Source organism: Esox lucius, chromosome 14, assembly GCF_011004845.1.
Source record: "Esox lucius isolate fEsoLuc1 chromosome 14, fEsoLuc1.pri, whole genome shotgun sequence".
Classification (NCBI taxonomy): domain Eukaryota; kingdom Metazoa; phylum Chordata; class Actinopteri; order Esociformes; family Esocidae; genus Esox; species Esox lucius.
The window spans coordinates 34,434,847-34,461,544 of NC_047582.1; the positions used below are offsets into that span (position 1 = coordinate 34,434,847).

The 26,698-nt window shown below is 42.6% G+C and overlaps 1 protein-coding gene across 3 annotated transcripts in view; it reads right to left on the reverse strand.

The window, feature by feature from the left end:
• Positions 1 to 18,802, reverse strand: part of hmga2 (high mobility group AT-hook 2) — a 49,181-nt gene extending 30,379 nt beyond the window's left edge. Inside the window, exons 1-3 of one of the 3 annotated variants that reach the window (XM_020053069.3) lie at positions 17,641 to 18,802; positions 15,058 to 15,132; positions 4,058 to 4,108 (exon numbers count right to left, since the gene is read on the reverse strand). In XM_020053069.3, the coding sequence (XP_019908628.1) occupies positions 4,058 to 4,108; positions 15,058 to 15,132; positions 17,641 to 17,769 (255 nt within the window). In that variant the 5' untranslated portion in view covers positions 17,770 to 18,802. Of the gene's footprint in view, positions 1 to 4,057; positions 4,109 to 15,051; positions 15,133 to 17,640 lie in introns of all 3 variants that reach the window. The other 2 variants (XM_020053068.3, XM_010898977.4) reach the window with 2 other exon arrangements.
• Between the last annotated feature and the right edge of the window lie 7,896 nt (positions 18,803 to 26,698).

Consider the following 26,698-nt stretch of genomic DNA (forward strand, 5'->3'; position numbering starts at 1 on the left):
AAATATAGGCTTTTGGAATATCGCACAAAATACATTTTGAATGAATCGAATTTAGTCTAATTGATGCCTTAACTTTAAACATTCACCATACATGCCAAATTGCCATGTTAACTATATACATGGAGGAGAAGAAGAAGAAAAGAGGAGAGAGGAGCACAGGAGAGAACAAGATGAAAGGAAACAGAGGGAAGAAAGAGACAGGTTAGGGTTAGGGTTAGGGAGAGAAGGAGAGAGGAGAGAAGGAGAGGAGTTAGGTGTCACCAGAGTCGCATGTCTGTCACAAAGCTTAGTGTCAAATGTCCCCTGATTCTCTATATAGTACACTACTTTAGACAAGAAGTCTATTCAGTACATAGTATGCTACTTTAGACTAGAACTCTATTCAGTACATAGTATGCTACGTTAGAGCAGGGCTGAGGTTGGGTTTTCCCAATGATGTGTCTATGGTAGCTCTAGGTATAGAGTCACTATGGTATATCTAGATATGGTGTATTATTTTTCTTTATTTAACATTTATTTAACCAGGTTAGCCACATTGAGCTTAACAATCTCTTTTTCAGAGAGATTTGTTTAACATTATGCATGCATCACTCACCCGTGATCCCAATGATCTCTGATTTTTTGAATGATACCTCTGTACGAAGCCAGAGAAGCATCATAAATAACAGGGAAGCTGGACACCACAACACTGGGTTACTCTTCCATGTATTATGCCCGCGAGCAGGTTTTAAGCTATCAAGTAGAAGAGCCAAGGGACTTCAAAATGCAGAGAACATCTACCCTGCCACTGGTAGTCGCAGAACTCCGCCACAGCCCGCTCGCTGGAAATTAGCATATAGTTGAACATTTCTCAACTCTCAACTGTCATTGGGTGATTTTGCCTCTGAACGTAGCTCCACCCACTGTCACCGTGATTTGCTGGCTCTCGTTGGAAATGAATGGGCGTGTGCCTCTTTATAACACTAGCGCACGGGCCGTGTGCACAGGGTTATTGTTGGAGTATTTGGTTGACTGAATTACAGGTTTTTATACGCTACCGATGCCACACGAGCACTACATAACGTGCACAGTGGGTGTCGTCCTCATCTAACTTCAACTAAATGGCCACTTGTGTGAGAAAAGAGCGAGTGTGCTTACGGAGGAAGCGGTCGTTCTCACCTAACATCGCCAGGGATTTTTGCGAGTTGAGCATGCACATCCCCACTACATATATGGAAAAATATGCCTTTTGGTTTTGGTCAACAGACCAGCCAACTGTCAACCAAAATTGCTTTTGCTGAGTAACAACCCAAAATGAACCCCAACCCCTATCGTGTAGGTGCATAACTGTGTACCTGGCCTCCACAGGTGTGTGTAAATGTGTGTGTACCTGGCCTCCACAGGTGTGTGTAAATGTGTGTGTACCTGGCCTCCACAGGTGTGTGTTAATGTGTGTGTACCTGGCCTCCACAGGTGTGTGTAAATGTGTGTACCTGGCCTCCACAGGTGTGTGTAAATGTGTGTGTACCTGGCCTCCACAGGTGTGTGTTAATGTGTGCCTGGCTCTTGCAGGAAATAGCATAATAAGTCTGATGTTTATCAGCCCTGTTCAAGGGTTCAACCAAGCTCTGAGCTGATGGATTTAACCATTAGCAGCTCTCACAATAAGTGCAGGCAAACAGGCCCAGGGATTCAAACCAACTATATCTCTGCTCCCAGCCCAACACTCTAACCACTAGACTGTCTGCTTCGCTTAGGCCCTGCCTGCTAGCCTGATTCCAAGGGCCGCTTGTGCTGTCTTGCCCGTGATAGCAATGGAGTTCTCTGGACAACCAGTTTGTACTGTATATGTTGGCCTAGATTATTGTTTGCTTGCAGAATTCTTGAAGACATTTCATGTCTAGTTTATTTACAAGTTGTAAATATGTGAATACCTAAATATTGCTCTCTGATCCAGTTCTTCCTGTGTGCCCCTAGCAGTGTGCGACTAAATGTGTTCCTCTTGAAGGAAAAGTGGTAATCTTATCTCCAAATCTGTTAGGTAGCCAGCCATTTTTGACTTCAGTACATTTCCATTAATTATAATCAATTTAATTATTCACATTTCATATTGCAACAGGATAACTTTCCTGAAGTGTGAAAATGACTCAAATAAAGATGTAGCCGCTGTATTCAGTTTCAAAAAATCCAAATGTATTTAAAATACAGTGGCCAAAAAACGATTGGCATAGAAAAGAGAAAAGGAGGACTCACTCTCCTGTCTTGTGTCACTGGGTGTACCGCAATGGAGAAAACAAAGAAAACCAGAGAAATGGTCAGACACACGATTGTTGCCATGCAGGGACCTTCTCAAGACTAAAGTCCATCTTCAGAGACCCTGATGTTCCTGTTTCAAAAGTACATAATGTTATTAAGAGGCTTTAGGCCCACGCTACTGTCCTCAACCTCCTTGGATGTAACCACAGGAGATGCCTTGATAGAAGACACCTTGGTCGAAAGGAGGAGAAACACCTCGTGGACATCTAATGCACAGATTCAGACTGATGATCAGACCCAAGTTAGGGTAGTTTAAACTCAAAGTAAAGACTCAAACATGGAGGAGGTTCAGTGATGGGTTGGGACTGCTTTGTTGCCTCTGACACTGAGCGCCTTGAATGTGTGCATGGATTCATGATATCAGGAGAACACCAAGGCGTGTTTTAGCTCAATGTCAAGCCCAGCATCAGAGACCTGGGTCTCTGTCGAAGGTCATGGGTCTTCCAGCAGTAGACCCCGAACACATATCAAAAAGCATCGTTTTGTCAGTGCCATTTCTGTTTATGCAACAAAATAGTTAAAATAGTAAAACAGACAAGTATGGATGAAGGCTAAACTACACCCGGTCCGCCTGCATTCCCAATGTGTCTCTGAACCGTAATTCCCTGGATAAGAACTCATGGCTCACTTAAAGCAGCAAAATGTTATGCTTCCAGTCTATTTTTGTGGTCGGCAAGAGGCTTGCTGTGACGAGATGTACCAAAATAACCACATGTCCAATATGAATTTACACGCAATCTCAATAATGCTGAAACTGCATATAAACATTACATTCAACCTGCACACACTGAAAAGTTTTGTTAATGTATTTGAAGCTTCTAATGAAACACAAATGAATGTTTCTGAAGCTTCTTATGAAGCTTCAAATGAAACACTAATGAAAGTTTCTGAAGCTTCTAATGAAGCTTCTAATGAAACACTAATGAAAGTTTCTTAAGCTTCTAATGAAGCTTCTAATGAAAAACTAGTAGGCATAACATTGATTACCCACCGCTACGGAGAAGGTGGGAGACTAAAAATGTTCTGGCTCATCCGAATATTGTCATGATATTGCCATCTATAAAATGAAAGGTTGTTGGTGAAATCAACATTCTCAGCCAAACATTCCCAAAGGACATCAGTTTGACTGGTTCTACATTCTTTCAACTTGTTAAATGGTATGCATAACCCTAACTTCCTTGGCATTAACTGGTACTTAGACCCGTCATAACTACTCTGTGTATGTTCAGTGAGCTGCTCCGCATAACTGGCTGTTTAAAGCTGCTTGATCTGCATGACAGTTTATGCCTGTGTAGACTACATGGGATTCTTGTGATAAATAATGAACATCCCAAACGTGACGGCTTTCACGGTTTCACGTTGGCCCCAGTAGTCTGACATAAAACAACTTAAAACAAAGGCTTAAAGGTGTTTTGAGATCTTTCTGGAAAATGTCGTACCCATGCACAGGTTCAATGTATTTAAAAAAACAGATAAACCCTCGTTGGTGATTGGCTGAAATCAGTGCTACGTCAGATCACATAAACACACACACAGATGCACCCCCCCAATCGTGCCACAACAGAACCCCACAGAACCATAACAGAACCAACACATGGTTTGGGTGTCCCTGGGCAGTGAAACAACAGGACACCAGAACACAGCACTTAATGTACACATAACAACACGTTATACATTTCCTACCAGCTTGAGAACACACCAGAACAACGCACAAGTACAGACACACACAGTGTTTGGTGGAATTAAATCAAATGTGACTCACCCATTTCCTAGGTCTTCCTCTTGGTCTCTTCTCTCCGCTAGCCAGGGCTTTCTGCAAAACAAAATGAAGCAATGTTACAATAATGTCTCTCAGGCACATACTTGCTATTATAATCTTCACAGACAAAAATGTTTGTCCTCAGTTCGATAGATAATTGAACCTTGTGTGTAAATGTGCATTCTTGTGTGTGTGTGTGTGTGTGTGTGTGAGTGTGGGTGCAGGTACAAATGTGTGTTTGTGTGTCCATGAATTGCGAGTGATTTCCCTGTCCACATCAGCCGTCCACCGACACAAAAGTTGACCAAGATTAATATTTTGCCACCTCAGATTTCTGCCTTTCGCGAGGCTTCTGAGACCACCTCTAACCCATGATGGGGTCGTGGAAAGGTCAAAGGTCACCCTCCTAGCAATGCTGGACAATATCAGTGGTATAATCAATAGTTAGGCACATGCAGTGAGACTGTAAACACAGGCACACAAACTACGTCAGTTTTGTCCTCACGGTTGGCCCGTCTGGTTTTCGTAGGCCAGGACTGATAAGAGACGAGGTGGGGGGGTGTACTGATATAAACAGACACACGCCGTCACATTTATTATCTACTCACACGTCGTGCCTCTCTACACATCAACGTACCCCGACACTCGTCCTATATACGCTACGTTACGCATTACGTTCCCTGGTTCTAGTAACGTGTCACCCATGTAATGTTCCCTTGGAAGAACAGCTCTACGTCTGGAGTCTGGTCCAGGTGTCAGACGGAATCTGAGGTGTTATGGAGGCACAGAATCTCCCATTACGGTGAGGACACCAAGCACGCATCTTATCACGCTGGCACAAACACCGTCTCCACTTTATCTCAGACTGACGTAAGCAGGTCATCGTGACCCAAAGCTGGTTACCGAAGTTGCTGGAGTGATGGTGAACTTGAAATCCAAACCCCTTGCACCTGGTGAATTTCTGATATTTTATGTTCTGATTTCATACACACAGATTCATTCTAATCCCAGACAATTTTTTTTTTATCTCAGTGTAGATTCCTCGATTTTTTATTACAGCTCCACTGTCCACCAGGTCATTGTGATATCAGCTCCACTGTCCACCAGGTCATTGTGATATCAGCTCCACTGTCCACCAGGTCATTGTGATATCAGCTCCACTGTCCACCAGGTCATTGTGATATCAGCTCCACTGTCCACCAGGTCATTGTGATATCAGCTCCACTGTCCACCAGGTCATTGTGATATCAGCTCCACTGTCCACCAGGTCATTGTGATACCAGCTTCTCTGTCCACCAGGTCATTGTGATACCAGCTCCACTGTCCACCAGGCCATTGTGATAACAGCTCCTCTGTCCACCAGGTCATTGTGATACCAGCTCCTCTGTCCACCAGGTCATTGTGATACCAGCTCCACTGTCCACCAGGTCATTGTGATAACAGCTCCCCTGTCCACCAGGTCATTGTGATACCAGCTCCTCTGTCCACCAGGCCATTGTGATAACAGCTCCTCTGTCCACCAGGTCATTGTGATACCAGCTCCTCTGTCCACCAGGTCATTGTGATACCTGGTCTGTAAGCTCAAGTCGTCTTCACCATTCATAGTTGTCTGGGTCGGTCGGATGCATTACATTTGGCTCCCTGCCCCCAGCGTTCCAACGCCGTCTCGCTACAACTTAATATCTTTCCGCTGAATTATTCAAACAGGTCTTTTCTTGCTAGCTGTCTCAGACGGTGGCGCCGTGCAGCTCCTCTCCCATTCCCTGTTCCCTATGAGAAACCATTGTGGACGGCTTGCTGTGACTCACACACTTCCCATAGACCTAATATTATGATTGTAATGTCTTGGTATCAGATACAGCCTATTACCACCGACGGCCCAATCAGATACAGCCTATAACCACCGACGGCCCAATCAGATACAGCCTGTTACCACCGACGGCCCAATCAGATACAGCCTGTTACCACCGACGGCCCAATCAGATACAGCCTGTTACCACCGACGGCCCAATCAGATACAGCCTGTTACCACCGACGGCCCAATCAGATACAGTCTATTACCACCGACGGCCCAATCAGATACAGCCTATTACCACCGACGGCCGAATCAGATACAGCCTATTACCACCGACGGCCCAATCAGATACAGCCTGTTACACACCGACGGCCCAATCAGATACAGCCTATTACCACCGACGGCCCAATCAGATACAGCCTATTACCACCGACGGCCCAATCAGATACAGCCTATCACCACCAGTCAGGCTGGGTGCAGCTATCACTGGGCGGAAACGGTGCTTGACATGGCACACTGTGACTGGATGAATGGGAAATCGAATTAAAGGGAGTTTCCATTGATCTTAATGACAGAATCGAATCCAGGACAGGAGCGACAGGTAGTTTTGAGCTGAAGTAGCTGGTTTAGGGTGTTGAGGTAGATTGTTTTGAGTGGAGGTTTATCGTTTTGATTTTAGGTAGCTTGTTTTTAGTAGATTTGAATTTAGGCAAATCGTTTTTTAGTTGCGGTAAACTGATTTGATTTGTAGAGGTAGATTGTTTTTAGTTAAGGTAGCCAGTAGCGAGCTTCATCTGAGATAAGCTACCTGTTATCTATCTACAGTTGCACGTTAATTTTAAAATACAGACCATATAAGGTGTTATATTGTTCTATGAAACTAATGCATTATAACAATGTGTGGGCCCAATTAAGAACCGAGATAGAGCACCTGGAACAAAACAATATAAAACAACAAAAGATGCACTGTGGGATCTAATCTGATCCGAGAACATATTCTGGTTGGATTCCTAACATATCATGTTGTCTTACCTGCAACGCTAAGCAAAAACCTGCCCCGGTCCAGGGCAAAGGGGGAGTGGGACCAGACATTGACCAGGGTCTTCTCATTGTTTGCCAAATAAAGACAATTTGGGGGAAAATAGACCCAAGGGGCTGAATGGTGGGTCCACTCCAGTCTCTCAGGTCCTCTCAACAGGTGGCTGGTCTCATGGCCTTGTTGTTCGGGTGAGACATTCCAAACCCACATTCACAGACACGTACGTATCTGCCAAACGTTTACGCTACTCCACTCCATGATTCCTTTCTGCTCTGGGCCACGGGTCACTGAGTAACTAGGCTCTAACAAACCAGCGACAGTCCAGACCAGAAGTTAGCAGAATGACCATTCACAGAAGTACATAGTTTTCCTTTTAATTAAGAAGTGCAACTTATATTCGGTTCTGTTGTTTTGTTCTAATGTTCTGGTCAGTTGTTATGTCCTGTCATGTTGTGTCCTGCTATGCTCTGCTTTCTTCTGCTCTGTTCTGTTCTGTTCTGCTATCTTCTGTTGTGCTGTGTTCTCTTCTGTTGTGCTCTGTTCTGTTCTGCTGTGTTTTGTTCGGCTGTGTTTTGTTTTGTTCTGTTGTGTTCCACTCTGCTCTGTTCTGCTGTTTCTTGTTCTGCTTTGCTGTGTCCTGTCCAGCTCTCTTCTGTTCTGTTAAATAGTCATCTTGACTGTTGTGCTCTGAGAGACATCTCAAATTACTGTCCCAACAAGATGTGTTTACTCTGAACACCCCATGGATGGTAATTTAAAGACAAAGGGTATTTCTGGCCTGTGACAGCACAAACTGCCTACAAACACACAGATTGTTAGGAATCACTTGTAAGGGATGAGTGTCTTGCTTTACTAAATGTGGTACAGGGGACTTGAGTAACACATTTGGTAAAGCATGTATAGACAGACATGGTAAAAATGTATAGAGAGTAAAGGTAAAAAATGATAGACAGTAAAGCGTCTCTCTGTAGGACCAAACGGTTAATAAGCTCTTTTAATGAATTTAATAGGACTGGAAGGTTATTAAAGGGATGTTTTTCATCATGTTACACCTCATTTTTCACTTGCTTTTAGGGTTGAAGCATCATCCAGACAGGTCACAGTTCCGATGTGGAGATGTATTTGGCAGGTGATGGAAATGACTAAGGTGGTGAGTTATGTCTGGGCACAAAATGTACCTGTCCTCCCAAAATATATCGAATCACGTGTTGAAAGGGCTTCACCCGAAATAACATTATTATTGAAAATAATCTAACAATACACAAACAAAATATTTTTCCCATTCAGCTGGAATTTCACCCAGTTCATAATCATAACAAGTCCCCAAATCTAGCCATTCAGATGATGTATCTTAATTGGACTAATAATATATAAATATATATACAGATGCTCGTCATAAAATTAGAATATCATCAAAAAGTTGATTTATTTCAGTAATTCCATTCAAAAAATGAAACGTGTGTATTATATTCATTCATTACACACAGACTGATATATTTCAAATGTTTATTTCTTTTAATTGTGATGATTATAACTGACAATTGAAAATCCCAAATTCAGTATCTCTGAAAATTAGAATATTACTTAAGACCAATACAAAAAAAGGATTTTTAGAAATGTTGGCCAACTGAAAAGTATGAACATGGAAAGTATGAGCATGTACAGCACTCAATACTTAGTTGGGGCTCCTTTTGCCTGAATTACTGCAGCAATGCGGCGTGGCATGGAGTCGATCAGTCTGTGGCACTGCTCAGGTGTTATGAGAGCCCAGGTTGCTCTGATAGTGGCCTTCAGCTCTTCTGCATTGTTGGGTCTGGCGTATCGCATCTTCCACTTCACAATGCCCCATAGATTTTCTATAGGGTTACGGTCAGGCGAGTTTGCTGGCCATTTAAGAACAGGGATACCATGGTCCTTAAACCAGGTACTGGTAGATTTGGCACTGTGTGCAGGTGCCAAGTCCTGTTGGAAAATGAAATCTGTGTCTCCATAAAGTTGGTCAGCCGCAGAAAGAATGAAGTGCTCAAAAACTTCCTGGTAGATGCCTGCATTGACCTTGGACCTCAGAAAACACAATGGACCAACACCAGCATGTTACATGGCAACCCAAACCATCACTGTCTGTGGAAACTTTACATTGGACTTAAAAAAACATGGATTCTGTGCCTCTCCTCTCTTCCTCCAGAATCTAGGACCTTGATTTTCAAAGGAAATGCAAAATGTACTTTCATCAGAGAACATAACTCAGCAGCAGTCCAGTCCTTTTTGTCTTTAGCCCAGGCGAGACGCTTCTGACGCTGTGTCTTGTTCAAGAGTGGCTTGACACAAGGAATGCGACAGCTGAAACCAATGTCTTGCATACGTCTGTGCGTGGTGTTTTTTGAAGCACTGACTCCAGCTGCAGTCCACTCTTTGTGAATCTCCCCCACATTTTTGAATGGGTTTTGTTTTACAATCCTCTCCAGGGTGCGGTTATCCCTATTGCCTGTACACTGTTTTCTACCACATCTTTTCCTTCCCTTCACCTCTCTTTTAATGTGCTTGGACACAGAGCTCTGTGAACAGTCAGCCTCTTTAGCTATGACATTTTGTGTCTTGCCCTCCTTGTGCAAGGTGTCAATGGTCGTCTTTTGGACAGCTGTCAAGTCAGCAGTCTTCCCCATGATTGTGTTGCCTACAGAACTAGACTGAGAGACCATTTAATGGCATTTGCAGGTGTTCTGGGTTAATTAGCTGATCAGAGTGTGGCACCAGGTGTCTTCAATACTGAACCTTTTCATAATATTCAAATTTCCTGAAATACTGAATTTGGGGTTTTCATTAGTTGTCAGTTAATAATCATCAAAATTAAAAGAAATAAACACTTGAAATATATCAGTCTGTGTGGAATGAATGTATACATTATACAAATTTCACTTTTTGAAAGGAATTACTGAAATAAATCAACTTTTTGATGATATTAAAATGTTATGACCAGCACCTGTATATATATATATATATACACTCACCTAAAGGATTATTAGGAACACCATACTAATACTGTGTTTGACCCCCTTTCGCCTTCAGAACTTCCTTAATTCTACGTGGCATTGATTCAACAAGGTGCTGAAAGCATTCTTTAGAAATGTTGGCCCATATTGATAGGATAGCATCTTGCAGTTGATGGAGACTTGTGGGATGCACATCCAGGGCACGAAGCTCCCGTTCCACCACATCCCAAAGATGCTCTATTGGGTTGAGATCTGGTGACTGTGGGGGCCATTTCAGTACAGTGAACCCATTGTCATGTTCAAGAAACCAATTTGAAATTATTCGAGCTTTGTGACATGGTGCATTATCCTGCTGGAAGTAGCCATCAGAGGATGGGTACATGGTGGTCATAAAGGGATGGACATGGTCAGAAACCATGCTCAGGTAGGCCGTGGCATTTAAACAATGCCCAATTGGCACTAAGGGGCCTAAAGTGTGCCAAGAAAACATCCCCCACACCATTACGCCACCACCACCAGCCTGCACAGTGGTAACAAGGCATGATGGATCCATGTTCTCATTCTGTTTAAATTCTGACTCTACCATCTGAATGTCTCAACAGAAATCGAGACTCATCAGACCAGGCAACTGTCCAATTTTGGTGAGCTCGTGCAAATTGTAGCCTCTTTTTCCTATTTGTAGCGGAGATGAGTGGTACCTGGTGGGGTCTTCTGCTGTTGTAGCCCATCCGCCTCAAGGTTGTGCGTGTTGTGGCTTCACAAATGCTTTGCTGCATACCTCGGTTGTAACGAGTGGTTATTTCAGTCAAAGTTGCTCTTCTATCAGCTTGAATCAGTCGGCCCATTCTCCTTTGACCTCTAGCATCAACAAGGCATTTTCGCCCACAGGACTGCCGCGTACTGGATGTTTTTCCCTTTTCACACCATTCTTTGTAAACCCTTTGTAAACCTTTGTAAACCCTAGAAATGGTTGTGCGTGAAAATCCCAGTAACTGAGCAGATTGTGAAATACTCAGACCGGCCCGTCTGGCACCAACAACCATGCCACACTCAAAATTGCTTAAATCACCTTTCTTTCCCATTCTGACATTCAGTTTGGACTTCAGGAGATTGTCTTGACCAGGACCACACCCCTAAATGCATTAAAGAAACTGCCATGTGATTGGTTGATTAGATAATTGCATTAATGAGAAATTGAACAGGTGTTCCTAATAATCCTTTAGGTGAGTGTATATTCATGGCATATCTTAATTAAAGTAAATTTACTATGGAAGAAAATCTTGCAGCAATAGTAAATGTGAAGTGTGATGTGGATTATAAGAATAAGTTAATAAGAATTTCTCTTATGATAGTAAAACATTGAATAGACTAGAAGCATTTATTGTCATTTACTGTTGTGCAGAAAGATACCAGCAATAACCGGATAATCAAATTAAGATATGGCATCTGTACAATGCAATGATTACGACCAAGTACAGTGGATATAAAAAGTCTAAAATGCCAGGTTCTTGTGATGTAAAAAAGAATGAGACAAAGATAAATCCTGTCAGAACTTTTTACACCTTTAATGTGACCTATAACGTGAATAAATCAATTGAAAAACAAATTGAAATTTTGAGCGAAAAAAACAAAAACATGGTTGCATAATACTTTGTTGAAGCACCTTTTGATATTTTTTTTTTCTGATGCTTTGAAAGATCTCTGCGGACCATGGCTTTTGTTCTGAGATGCAACTAAGAAAAATGTCAGGAAAATCAACAGCTGAACTTTATTTGTGATTAATCAGAGTCACTTGAAATGATGGCAGGTGTGTAACGACTTCTATTCAACATGAGTTTGATCCCCAGTTATGCAACCAGGTTATTTTTTCCCCCTCAAAGATTTCAGTTTGTTTTTCAATTGAATTCTTCACATTATAGGTCACATTAAAAGTGGTAAAGGTTCTGACATGATTTATCTTTGTCTCATTCTTTTACATAAAAAAAACCTGGCATTTTCACAGGGGTGTGTAGACTTTTTATATCCACTGTATGTTTGCTGTGGTTTATGGCCAATACACCACAGCTTAGAGCTGTGTCCAGGCACTCTGCACTGTGTCTGGACACAGCTTTAAGCCGTGGAGTACGATCTATAAACCACCCTGTTTATAACACAGAACATTGTGCCGATTCGTGAAAATGAACGATTCACAAATGAAGATGAATTAACAGTGCATCCATTCCAGTCCAGGCCAAGCAGAGCACATGACCCCTACAACCAATCAGCAGCCCTTCAGCCAGATGTCCATTTCAGAAGCTGCATTTTTAATGAGGGCCCGTGTAAGACAACCCCATCTCTGTTCTATTAAACATCACAGTGTTCGTGTGTCTCATAGTTCGTGTGTGTGTCATAGTAGTGCAGCATACCCTGGGCTTACAAGACAACCCTGAGGCTACTGACGCACACACACACCAGTTTATCCACACGAGAGCACATTGGCATGTTTGTGCAAGCGCACATGCTTCTCTCTGTGTCTGCATGTGTGTGTGTGTGTGTGTGTGTCTCTATGTGTGTCTGTGTCGGCGTGTGTGTGTCTCTGTGTGTGTTTGATTGAGGACAAGGCCACTACTCATTTGTCCAATCTTTCCTCACCAGAAGGAGTACAAGTAAGGGAGTAGTAGGGGAGGTTAGGAAAGGATAGTAAGAGAGGAGTGTAGAGGAATATGAGGGGACAGGAGAATGGGAGCACATTCATATTAAAATCAGACTAGGTAAGAACAAACTCGTGTTAACAGCAACAACCTGGGAGCAATTAGGGTTAACTTAGGACCAATTTCCTTTTCTTCAGCTCGTTACCTTGGGCATTAGATCCAGCGGCCTTTTGTTTACTGTCCCAACACTCTTGACCTCTGGTCCACCCTGCCACCCTGTCACCCTGCCACCCTGCCACCCGAGAACTTTGAGTGTTGGAAAAGAGATTTTGAGATATATGTTACAATTAAACCTATTTATTCCAATCTTAATTTGTCTCTATGGTACTGATAAGGCTGTACGGATGCTCTCTGTTTATGTATAGCGATTCCCCTAAAGACGTCTTCTGTGTGTCAGAGACAATCTGCGACCATGGACGCCTACACGATCGTTTTCACCTGAGCCTTGGTCATGAGTCCAGCACTATCTAAGGAAGCGGTGTCATTTAGCACGCAGACATTGTCAAAAACCCTACATATCAATTGCTCCCCATACAGACACACAATCTATACACAAGTATCATGGATACTCCAACTGCATGGAGTATGTAACGGTTTCTCGTTATCGGAGGACGGATTGATTGGGGAGAGATTGGGGAGAGATCGGGGAGGCGCGTGCAGAAAGCACACACCGAACAAGTCTTCCTGCTCCTCTCATCATAGGAGATTGATCACGTTTATGTTTATCATAACATCGCCAGATAAGATAGGACGGATGACCCTGACAGCAGAGAGAGAGAGGACGCCAAGTGTTTACGCTGATTCCTTCCGGGTGGGCTATGAAACAGTGGTGAAGAAACATAGGTGGGCTTATTCGGCACAGCGTGGCTCCAGCAACTCTGGGACCGTGGGCACTCAGGATTTGGTTCAACACAAGCAGGAGAAAAGTATGAAAAAATACACACTCCACAGAGTGCTGGCCGAATCATAGAATGCAAATGAAATTGTTAGTTGAAAAAGCGACCAAATCCCTCAGTGCGTTTCACTGCAAAAATATGGATGCTGTGTATTAATTGCATTTAACCAGTACCTATGTTACTGGGTGTCATTATTCTGTCAATCAATCATTTGCCACACAAATATTTAAAGTGACGTCTTTCCACCTAATTTAACACCCTATTTACCTAACAAGGCAATCAATAGGTGGTCCAGGTATGTACTAAGTGAGCTTTTTGTCTTTTGTTGCTCTTCTATTGTTCCTCAAACCAGGAGAAAGCCTACAACATCACAACGTGCCATCATAAACTGACTCCAAAACTTGATGTCTGCAGTCGGGTCCAAAACAGCAAACAGTTTTTCCACTTAAGCGTGTATACTATGGTCAGTGTTTTTAAAGAAGAATAAAAAAACAGGTCTTTAAGGTTATTACGGGAGCATGATGGGAGACTTTCAAGCTCTGTACCTAGAAGAAACATTCACCATTGAGCTGATCCCTAAATTGTCTACTAGCAAAGGTGCCAGCAGGTGAAACCAACCCCTTACATACTCTTTGGGAATTATCAGTAATGCTTACTCTCCCTGTATTACTGTATTACACCATCTAACATCCCAGGATGCACTTCACCCCACACCAATTAACATCCCAGGATGCAGTTCTTCACCCCACACCATCTAACATCCCAGGATGCAGTTCTTCACCCCACACCATCTAACATCCCAGGATGCAGTTCTTCACCCCACACCATCTAACATCCCAGGATGCAGTTTTTCACCCCACAACATCTAACATCCCAGGATGCAGTTCTTCACGCCACAACATCTAACATCCCAGGATGCAGTTCTTCATCCCACACCACCTAACATCCCAGGAGGCAGTTCTTCACCACACACCATCTAACATCCCAGGATGCAGCACTTCACCCCATAGTGTTGATTCTGCCATTACTGCCATTGCTCTGGCGAATCATACTTCAATATTGCGATTATAGCGATATTTCATGTTTAAAACAAAACAGTTCCAATGCCAGGTCATCAACACTTCAAGACAGAGCCTTCATTGCCTATCACTAGGGGTTATGGTCTGCACTAATACCATCAATGTAATTCTGGCTCTGGGCATTGTGGAATACATCACAGTTCTAGGCATTTGGTGCGTGGTGTGGTATGAAGTTTTGGTGTTAGCACAATGTGGTTTTCAGGAACCTGTGTTTCAGTAGCATGGTGTGGTGTTTTCAGGAACCTGTGTTTCAGTAGCATGGTGTGGTGATTTCAGGAACCTGTGTTTCAGTAGCATGGTGTGGTGATTTCAGGAACCTGTGTTTCAGTAGCATGGTGTGGTGTTTTCAGGAACCTGTGTTTCAGTAGCATGGTGTGGTGTTTTCAGGTACCTGTGTTTCAGTAGCATGGTGTGGTGTTTTCAGGTACCTGTGTTTCAGTAGCATGGTGTGGTGTTTTCAGGAACCTGTGTTTCAGTAGCAGTAGCATGGTGTTATAGATGTGCTCACCCTTGCCTTGGACGGCCCCTTGTTCTTGCTGCCTCTGGGGCGGCCCCTCGGTCGTTTGGGGACAGGCTCCCCTGTGGGTTCCTAAAGAAACACAGACAAACATAAAGACACGCAGACAGACAAGCAGACCAACAGACAAGCAGACAAACATAAAGACACGCAGACAGACAAGCAGCCCAACAGACAAGCAGACAGACATGAAGACACGCAGACAGACAAGCAGACCAACAGACAAGCAGACCAACAGACATTCCGACAGACATAAAGACACGCAGACAGACAAGCAGACCAACAGACATTCAGACAGACATAAAGACATGCAGACAGACCATCACAAGGTCAGACAGACCCACAGACAGACAGGCAAACCGTCGTAAAGACACGCAGACAGACAGAGAACATGAGGAGGTGAGTAGGACAGGATACATAGTGTACACTCTAAATGGCAATTTGTTACTTTTCTAGTGCACTCATTTCAAACTAGAACCATGTAGCTCCTGACAAAAGTAATTATTGTCCTACACACTCAAAAAGATTAGAACCCTCTGGTTCTCCATGGAACAAACAAGTTCTGCCTGGAACCAAAAAGATTATTTAAATGGTCCCCTATGGAGAAACCCAAATAACCCTTTTAGGTTCTGGATAACAGTGTAGTTATCAGGGTACATCTCACTACATCTCTGTCTGCCTGGAAAAGGCCCCTTTCAACAATGGGCTTGTGTACTGGTGATCTCTTGTTCCTTTTACACAAAAAGGGTTCCCATGAAGGTTCTTCACCTGCCCCTTTTTCTCATGGACAACCCCTTTCAGTTCAAGGTAGAAACATTTTTTGGTTACTGATAGAACCCGTGCTCTTCCTGGAACAACAAAAGAGTTCTATCTACAAGGCATTTGGTAGAACCCACATTTTCTACCTGGAACCAGATATTTCCTGGAACCAGATATAAACCTCACAGTAGGCCAAAATAGTGTTTTCCTACAGAAACAGCCAAAGCTTCTTTGGAACCCTTTATTTTTTTTAATGTACTGATTTCGGCTGCTTGCTTATTACATCTAGACCAAAGGTACCAGGGACAAAGGTGGTGTGTGTTTGTATGCACACGACAGAGAAAGTTGTTTCTGCAATTAAATTCAGACATTCTATATGTGGAAAGGATAGGGAGGACATTTACCTTAAAGTAATTTAGCAGACACTCTGCATTACTGCAGGGAGTTTTCATACTTTTTTCATGCTGGTCCCCATAGGAATCAAGCCCACAACCCTGGGGTGGTAAACCCACTGCTCCACCAGCTGGGTTACACTCTCACGAACGACCGCCGAAGTACCAGCACATTACTCTACGTTAGTCTACACATAAGACCAAAAAAGACACGCATATTTTCGACCACCTTGCGTATACCTCGTGTAACTATGAATAAAGGCTGCTTTTCAAAACTACATTTAAATCTCTGCGACTAGTTTCCAGGCTACCCGAGATGACTGTGATCTGTGTATTTTACTGTAGGCTAGTGTTTCTATATTGTTAATAATTATAATGACACAATATACAGTCCATTTGACCGTCAGCCTCCACGCCTCTAAGTAAATGCGAAACTGTTGCGCTTTGGGCATCGGTGATTGCACGTAAAAATAATAATAACAACATACTGGTTTATTTGAATATTGATGTGAGTCACCGTCTTTATGGTTTCCTTTAGGTAGTGATTCATATCCTTTATAAACCATAAACACGCCGACAAGAAGTCGTTTAAATATATGTCTCGTGATTCAGGATGTGTGAGTCAACTTGATGGAATACCAAATAAACCTCGCATAGACTATTTTAACACTACTCATTTTCTATCAAAACATTGGCTATAGCATAGCCTACAATAGCCTGTGTTGCTAAAGTAGCCTAGCCAATGCATGTCTCGAGACGAAATTTCAAAATGAACAGCAGGATGGTAAAAAGAAAATACAAGCAATTTGTTGGGTCGTTTATGGCAAAGGGGAACAAGGAAATATTTTATAAATGCATAGAAAGCCACAAAAAGCAATATCTATATTGAGCAAAATATAGGCTCAACATATAGCCGCAGAATTTAGCTTACTGGCGAGGCAGACAAACATCTTGTGTAGGCTACTCCATTTTTATATACCGACTATCTCGCCTACAAAGTCGTTACATTTAGGCTAAGCCAATATATTTAACCTATTCCCTTCGCATATTTAAAATAAATGTAATCGTTTAGTTCTGCGATTCTAAATGTTTTAGAATCGTAAAACTTAAGACTGACGCTTCGACATGAGTGAGTTGTCTTTTGGAGATGTTAAATGACCTCTCTACTTACAATCATTGCGCAACCTTAACCCCAACCCTTTCTAAAAACCAACAACAACATTCCACGCTTTACAGTGCCCGTAGGTCTGTGTGCCACTAGTTTAAAAGCTTTGCATTAACTACATCCGTATAGAGCGCGGAGGGTTGCCTATACCCAAAACGCAATGGACATACACATTACACACACAAGTGTATTGGCGACTGCATATGTCTGGCATGTATGTTAGCTTACATCAGATCAAGAAGAAAAAAAAACTTTAAGACTGACCTTTACTGGCTTCCTTGGTCTGCCAGGTCCACGCTTTGCTGGCGCCTCCGAAGACGCACCCGCAGCCGGCTCCGGATCTTGGGTCCCGGTCCCTGAACTCTCACCGGCTTCTTCACCGCGTGCACTCATTGTGACTTTGTACCAAATAGTAATCTCTCCCGCCTGTAGCACCGTCTAGTCTAGGCTACAACACCCGGTCCGCCTGGAGCCTATCCCGCCTGTCTGCCTGCACACGGCGACCACACCGCCAGCCACCGGACGTCCTGGTGCGCGAGCTTGAGAGGGGGGGATCCGATCCTCTTGTTGTAAACTAATGCACGAATAGACCGCCGCGTATCAAACTTAAACGGAGTGAGTTGGCGCTACTCAAAAGGAAAACAAAAGGGGGAAAAAAACGCTCGAGAGATTTTGCTTGACTTTATTATGAACAGCACGTGCTGCCCACTTCAGTATTTGGCTCAGAAAAAAAACACCGTCTACTCAGTCTATAGAAGTGGGTGGGGGTAGCTTTGGTGATAAAATAAGCCTGTGATCGATTGGAATTTCAGATCCTGTCGTTACAAATGGGCGGGAGTCCTATATTGAAAAGGAAGCGGTGACGGCATTCACTGTCAAATACACACTCTGCGATGACCGGACTGAAAATTGCAAAAAATGTGAGAACTCAGGCGAGGAGGAGATATTTTCCACTGATTAGCTAAACTACATAAACTGTATGCATTCTAACTGCATCTCAACAGCAGCACACACAAAACTAGCCTACTCAATGAATGAGGATGAGGAAGAAAAAAAAACTTTCCCGTGGCTGGTGGATAACCGGGGTGAGGAGGAAAGGCGAGGGAGGGGGACAACACAAGACAAAAAAACTGGCCCGCTGCCAGAGAAAACATGAGAATTTCTCCAGCGCTAAGAGGGGAGACCACATTGAAACAAACTCACGTGTCCAGCTGCCCCATTCATGTAACTGGCCGGGGTCCGTGGACTTTAAAGTGGGGGAGAGCGGCGCATTTCATAATAGACTAAATGACAGAATGCGCTCCTATTATTAACAAAACCCTACTCGTTATTCGACTTCAGCATTGGAACCCAATCATCTTAACTATTCACACCACCATATCGGATTCATGTTCTAGTCGAGACAGCTGGGAAAGTGGGAATTGTTTAAAGACTAAGTTACACATGAAGTCTTTCAGCTAAATTATAATTAAGAAGAAACAGTTTTTTGACTTATAACCATCAATAAACTGTTTTTAAGGTTTTGTGTTCACCATCCTCTGAAGGTTATAAAATCATTTAGTTACATTAAAGGAACCAAATATAAAGTATTCCTCATCTTTAAAAAAAAACATGCTACCTGAGGCATCTATATATATTTTCTCAATGGAAAATGACCTACAAACAATGTATCTTAATCTGAAAGGTTATTTGTATATCCTTCTGAAAATCATACGGATTTTTAATTCAGGTCTGACGAATTCGTTTCATAAAGGTGATTCATTGTCTATTTGTGCTGACGAGTCAAAACGCAGACACACAGAAACACCCTTGAACCCCTGATTGATCTATTCAACCTGTCTCAATTGGCTTATACAAGACATGGCCATGACGAGTCACCCCCACTGGTCATATTCATAGATATTATGTAACGGCATTACACAACATTAAATAAACTGCAATGACGCTAGCTCACATGCCCGCACAGAAACAACTCCGACAAATCACGCTTCCCGAAAAAGTCAAATTCCCTATATATTTATTATCACTAGAGCGAAGAACAGCTTTTTGAACCGCAAAAAAACAAATGAAGAACTCAGAGTTCCTTAAGTCAATAATTATGGTATAGAACCACCACACCTCCCTCTCGACCCCCCCCCCCCCACCTTCCTACCTCATACATGTCCTATTGTTCTAAACAAATATATTTTTATAGTCTATATTGTTGATATGCAATAACTCATTTTATCCAGATTATGTGGTATTTTTTTCAGGCCAATTTGTAGGCTACATGCATTATAAAAAGAAAAAAATCCCCTTAAAACACCAATCGGATGGATTTGTTAATGCGAGCTCCTAACGTGTTGCACCGGTTTTGTTTGTGTGGTGCTCTTATAAATGCTTGTACTTGCTGAGTGTGTTTGTGTGTGCGTGTGTGTGTGTATGAGAGAGGGGTGGGGGGGGGGGGGCGCAAGCGAAGCGAGAGAGAGAGCGACCTCGAACAGCCGCTCCGTATTTGAAGTCCTCCGCCCACCGACGTGGAGTAAGATCAATTACACTAGAACAACAGCGAGGAAGAACCAGCGCTGCTTTACGTGGAGGACCTTTCCCACGATCTGACCGAGCCTCCGCCTGCCCGCTCCGCGCACTGACAGCCTGCCTCCTAAATAGCCCTTTAATTCCATATGGTGCTCCGGAAAAAGTTCCAAAAAGGCTCATTGGCGGTCCTTCTTAGGAAAACCTTTAAATAACCCTCTTGGCGTTCCATTAAGGGTTCCAGGTAGAACACGGTTCTCCTGTGGTCGGAATGCTTATTTTCGAAATAGTTTGCCCAATTGCGGTACTTCCCTGTCCTCTTCTATTTTCTAGAAGAGCGGTAGATTGTGCGCCTTCCACTGCAAATGCTTCAGAACCAAACAACAAGTTGAAGTGAATATAATTATTGTAATGACTGAGTTTCCTATTTATTTTCAGTATTTTGTATTTACACTCATAAACATATGTCTATTTATAATCTCACGTGTAAAGTTGTAAAACATCTCATTCAAAAAACTCCACTGTTTTCATGAATTATTTCTGTAACAAAACCAGTCTTTGTGATTGGCTTCCCTCTAGGACATCGTTAGGAGGAGATCCGAGGGGTTTTTTTTCTATGAAAGAGAGTGATTAATTTGTCGTTGGTATTCGGTTCATTCATAAAAAAAACAGCCACGGACCCCCAAAGAAGGTGGACCAGAAAGGAATTTCTCAGTTTTCTGCCCCAGACCACGCCCCCGCAGACTTCCTGGCGTCAGGAGCAAAGCGCATGAAACGAATACAATCAATAGCCAAAGCCCGCCGCAAAACTACAGCAGAAACAAGATCGATTACTTCTGAACAACTTCTGATGTTCCAATCACCCAGACATAGGGATATCTCACAGGATATCTTATAGGATTTGGGAGCAATGAAATACACCTATTTTTGATTAAGTAGCATTTTTAGAACAGCATTGCATTGACAGTGTGATCTCTGTTTTTTTTCTTGGCTAATCATTATTTACAGATGTTAATAGTGTTTTTTCCCCGCCTAAATTATAGTTTTTCTTGTGGTAGGAATTGTTGATGTTTGTGTTAATAGGCTGCATGGGGTAGTGATATAGTGACAAACTGCAGGAATTCCATCTAAAGACTAAAATGGAACAAGAGGGATGAACCCATCTCTATATATCCCTTTATCTCCCTATCTGTCTATCCCCCTCTCTTTGGAAGCCCCCTCTCCGCCTCTTTCTATACACCATGTATCTCTCTCTCTCTCTCCTTCACCCTCTCTAAACCCCCCTCTCTATCCCCCTCTTTTCTTTCCCTTGCTTTTTCTATCCCCGTCTCTCTCTCTCTCTCTCTCTCTCTCTCTCTCTCTCTCTCTCTCTCTCTGGGTGTTAAGAGAGGGAAAGGCTTTTGAAAAGACATTCTTGGGTTGAAAGCAGTACTTTTCTGTATTGAGAGATGGAGGGGGGGAGGGGGGGGGCAGGGAGAGGGAGGGAGGGAGAATAAAAGAATGAGTGCTCTGGGCTCTACAGTGGGAGAAGTCCTCCAGTCAGACAACGGGCAGCACACTGAAGTATTTGAGGCAAATTGCACTGCAGCCCTTTGCCACCACATGTCAAAGTTAACCGATTCACCCCCAGTGTGTGTGTGTGTGTGTGTGTTTCTGTGTGTGTGTGTGTTTCTGTGTGTGTGTGCGTGCGTCTATGTGTATGTGCTCCGGCAGCACTGCCACATACTGTATGCAATACATTTACAGATCGGAGTGAGCTAGCTGCTGTGAGGGGTCTGAAGGAGCTTTAGGCAAATATAGCTCACTCCCAAGTTTACAGAGGGAACGTTACACGTATAAGAGTTTTCTGATGTCATGATAAAACTATGATATGATAATGCCATTTAACGTATGAATGACAAAAGGAAGGAAACACATATGTTTTTATCACCTGCTGTGATTGCACAACAGGTACGTTTATGATTTGTTTTCACAATATTTGTGGGTTGGTGTGATCTGTGGAAAATGTTTTGCTCTGATGTGGTCATACATTTAGAAGTGCAGCTTAGTTTCCACGCCTTTTTACGGGCAATGTGCACATAGCCTGGATTCTCTTTGGAGCTAGGTCTGCCTGTGGCAACCTCTGAATAGCAAGGTCATGGTCACTGAGTCTATACATCACCAAGGTTTTGTCACTAAACAGCAGTCAAGGCAAGGATTCAGCAAGTGGAGAAGTTGGTCTGATATATAATACGTACATTTCAATAAAATATGTAAACCCCAAAACGTTTACATTTTTTTAAACATACAATACCATTCAAATGAGAATGTACAAGTCTGTGCCTTTCTTCTCCTCGCTCTCAAACACACACACACACAAACACACTCCCAACCACACACCTAAACACACCTCCCAAACAAACGCCCTCAGAAACACCCACGCTCATCTCCTTCTCCAGAGAGGAAATAAATCAGTTAGACAATGAACCAAAAGGGAGAAATGAAAACTCTCCAGATGTCAGCATGTGTGTTTGTGTGTGATGAGAGAAGCCCATTGCAGGACCCATTGGCTGCCGACCGCTAGCCCTCCGTCTGTCCAGCCACGCGGCCATCCGACCTCTGACCCCCTAACCCAAGAGAGGGTAAACTGGGTCCACAGGGCTCTGGTCTAGGGCAGCAAGTGGACCATATAGGGAATAGGGGGCTATATTGGGACACGTGCATGGTCATTTAGGGGTGGGACAATGGGTGGGCAGGGTTTGCTCTTGGTTTCCATTTGGGTCAGAGAGCTGTCAATCTCGAGCTAAGAATACAAGTTGCAACAAGAAAACACCTGAAATATTCTCTGCAAAACATAAATCAGGAATATATAATTTACGTATAATTTAAAATGGAATTATAAGTAAGATGACTTACCTGGATAAATAAATGTTAAATAAAAACTAAATATTTCACAGTACTTTCCGTACATGAAAACCTTATATAAAAGTAAATACCAACAATCTGAGAATAATTTTGGAATGCTTCACAGATACCTGTCATACCTGTCCTACCTGACACACACACACACACACACACACACACACACACTTGGGTTTGTGAATATGACTCTGCTGTGATCGTCAGGGTCCTGGAGGCTATTTATATTCTTCTTGGGTCTCGTATTCCAGATGAACCATATACCGGCTGATCTAGGTGCTAATTAGATCAATGTCTATATGAGATATTTGTCCAGGGACAGAAAACCATGGTCCATAGACCACCAGTTCACTTGGTAAGTGTGGATCCACAGATAAGGACTGTCTTCATTTAAATCTGTATCTCTGAGGATTCTGACATCTTTATGTCCACCTCAAGTAGTAGAAGATATATACATTGTTTTGCATAAGGTTAGTTAGCTAGCTAGCGATCGGCGGAGGGCAAAAACAATGTATGAAAAAAGGATGTTCAAAGCAGCTGCCTTAGGGGTTGGACTAGGCTAGAGCAGGAAACACTGCCGCGACAGATTTGTAGTTTTTGATTATGGAAAATATTGACACCTTCTACATTTATCAACATAGAAACAATACGGAAATACATCCAAGGGTTCTATCAAACAAATAAAACTACATGTAAACACAAAACCACATTGAGGCTTTTTAAAATTAAACAAAAGGTGATTACATATATCTTTCAAATGTTGCGTGCCTTTCAATACATGTTCAAATGCACTAGTGTGTCACTTAGCAAAGCCAATTCATGCGCTCTTTTTGGCAAACTATTTGAGAAAAATATCTCACAGGCCTAGAAATATCTCAAACATAACAAAAACCACTTAAGGGTCCTCCAGGGTGAAATGTCCCTTTAAGGTGAACTAGTGTCACCAACTAACCTCTTCAAATGGGATTAGTAAAAAGATTTGCTGCAACAGCAGAAACAAGTAGTACAACATTTCTTCACACACACACGTGTGCGCATACACATATACAGGCATCTCAGATGATATATTTAAATATCACACACCTTACACACCCAAACAGACTGACTCGTCCACTAGGAGAGAAACATCCAAGGGCGACCAGGTTAAGTTGAGACATTGTTACCTCAACTCTGAGAAATTGAAATAAAAACAAAACCCGAGAGCTGCTGCTGAGTGCATACACACACACACTCACACAGGCACACACACACACACACCTAAATATACACACACACACACAGTCATTTTCTCTCTCTCTCCTCTCAGCAGCATCTGATACATATTAAACTGTTAGTAATGCAATGAGGGAGGACATAGAATAACCCCTCCCTCCATTTCTAATAATAAACCAGTCCCCAATCCCCCACCTCCCAGCACCCTCTGCCAACAAATTCCCATTAGAAACATTTGTACAGGTTAGGTCCAAACAGCTAATAGTGGCTATAATATCTAATAGTGGCTATAACAGCTAATAGTGGCTGAACTACATAATGATCATTCCTAAACAGGGATGTACAGATGTGTGTTTTTTTTCAGTAGACAATTCTTTTTCAGTAGACAATTCCTGTAGGACTCTGCAATAAAAGTGCCATCCTCTACATTAAAAACATAAATCATTTTTTTGTTTGTTTTTTACAGTTTAGCAATAAAGATACAATTGATGAAATAGTATTGGCAGTTGCCTATAAATTACGCATAAAAGCACACTGCTAGGCATATGTAATATGTACCAGGATAACAGAGTTGCAATGACCAAAAATCAACCTCACCATGAACTCAGACAGGAAATCATGCAACATCCCGCCACAGCATCAAATTAGCATCACATCACCTTGATCAAAACAATGAAACAAAAGACAGGAAAACTCACACATATTCATAATTGTATCAACACAATAATAGGATCTGACTTCCTCACTGAAAGATCCTGCCACCTGGCAGACAGTTCCACACATCATCCCTGCAAAACAAGATACATAACTCTGCATCACAACACATCATTGCTGCAAAACAAGATACACAACCCTACATTATGACACATCATCCCTGTAAAACGAGATACACAACCCTACATCACAACACATCATCCATATAAAATATGAAACAGAACCCAACATCACAACACATCATCCCTGTAAAACATGATACACAACCCTACATCACAACACATCATCCCTGTAAAACAAGATACATAACTCTACATCACAACACATCATCCCTGCAAAACAAGATACATAACTCTACATCACAACACATCATCCCTGCAAAACAAGATACACAACCCTACATTATGACACATCATCCCTGCAAAACAAGATACATAACTCTACATCACAACACATCATCCCTGCAAAACAAGATACACAACCCTACATTATGACACATCATCCCTGTAAAACGAGATGCACAACCCTACATCACAACACATCATCCATGTAAAATATGAAACAGAACCCAACATCACAACACATCATCCCTGTAAAACAAGATATACAACCCTACATCACAACCCATCATCCCTGCAAATCAAGATACACAACCCTACAATACAACACATCATCCCTGTAAAACAGTATATATAACCCTAGATCACAACACATCATCCCTGCAGAGCAAGATACACAACCCTACATCACAACACATCATCCATGTAAAATATGAAATACAACCCTACATCACAACACATCATCCATTTGAAATATGAAATACAACCCTACATCACAACACATCATCCCTGTAAAACATGAAACACAACCCTACATCACGACACATGATACCTGTAAAACATGATACACAACCCTATATTACAACACATCATCCCTGGAAAACATGTTCCCAGGAGTCAAGTGTTTTGGCTGTGTGTAGTGACACACTAGTGCATTTGACAGTGTGTTGAAAGGCAAGCAGCATATATGTAATCATGTTTTGTTTAATTTTACAAAGCCTCAATGTGGTTTTATGTTTACTTGTAGTTTTATTTGTTTGATAGAACCCTTGATGGCCAAAGGAATTGTGGGTTTTACAAGTAACCAGCATTGGATATCTACTGGAGTACTTTATAGCTTGACAAGCCACAAGATTATATTGCCATATGCACCAATCAGCCATGACATTATAACCACCTGCCTAATATTGTGTAGGTCCCACTTTTGCCACTGAAACAGCCCTGACCCATCAAGGCATGGACTCCACTAGTCCTCTGAAGGTGTGCTGTGGTATCTGGTACCACTTTCGGCAGTGGGCAGGAGTCAGCATGGGCACCCTGACTGGTCTACAGCTACGCAGCCCCATAAGCAACAAACTGTGATGCACTGTGTGTTCTGACACCTTTCTGTCAGTACCAGCATTACATTTTTCAACAATTTGAGCTACAGTAGCTTGTCTGCTGGATCGGACCACACAGGCCAGCCTTTGCTCCCCACATGCATCAATGAGCCTTGGCCGCCCATGACCCTGTCACTGGTTCACTGCTTTTCCTTCTTTGGACTTTTGATAGGTACAGACCACTGCAGACCTGGAACACCCCACAAGGGCTGCAGTTTTGGAGATGCTCTGACCCAGTCGTCTAGTCATTACATATTGGCCCTTGGTCGCTCAGATCCTTACGCTTGTCCATTTGTCCTGCTTCTAACACATCAACTCTGAGGACAGGATGTTCACTTGCTGCCTAATAATTCCCACCCACTGACAGGTGCCATGATAACAAGATTATCAGTGTTATTCACTTCAGTGGTCATAATATTATGGCTGATGGGTGTATCAGTGTTATTCACTTCACCTGTCAGTGGTCATAATGTTATGGCTGATGGGTGTAACAGTGTTATTCACTTCACCTGTCAGTGGTCATAATGTTATGGCTGATGGGTGTAT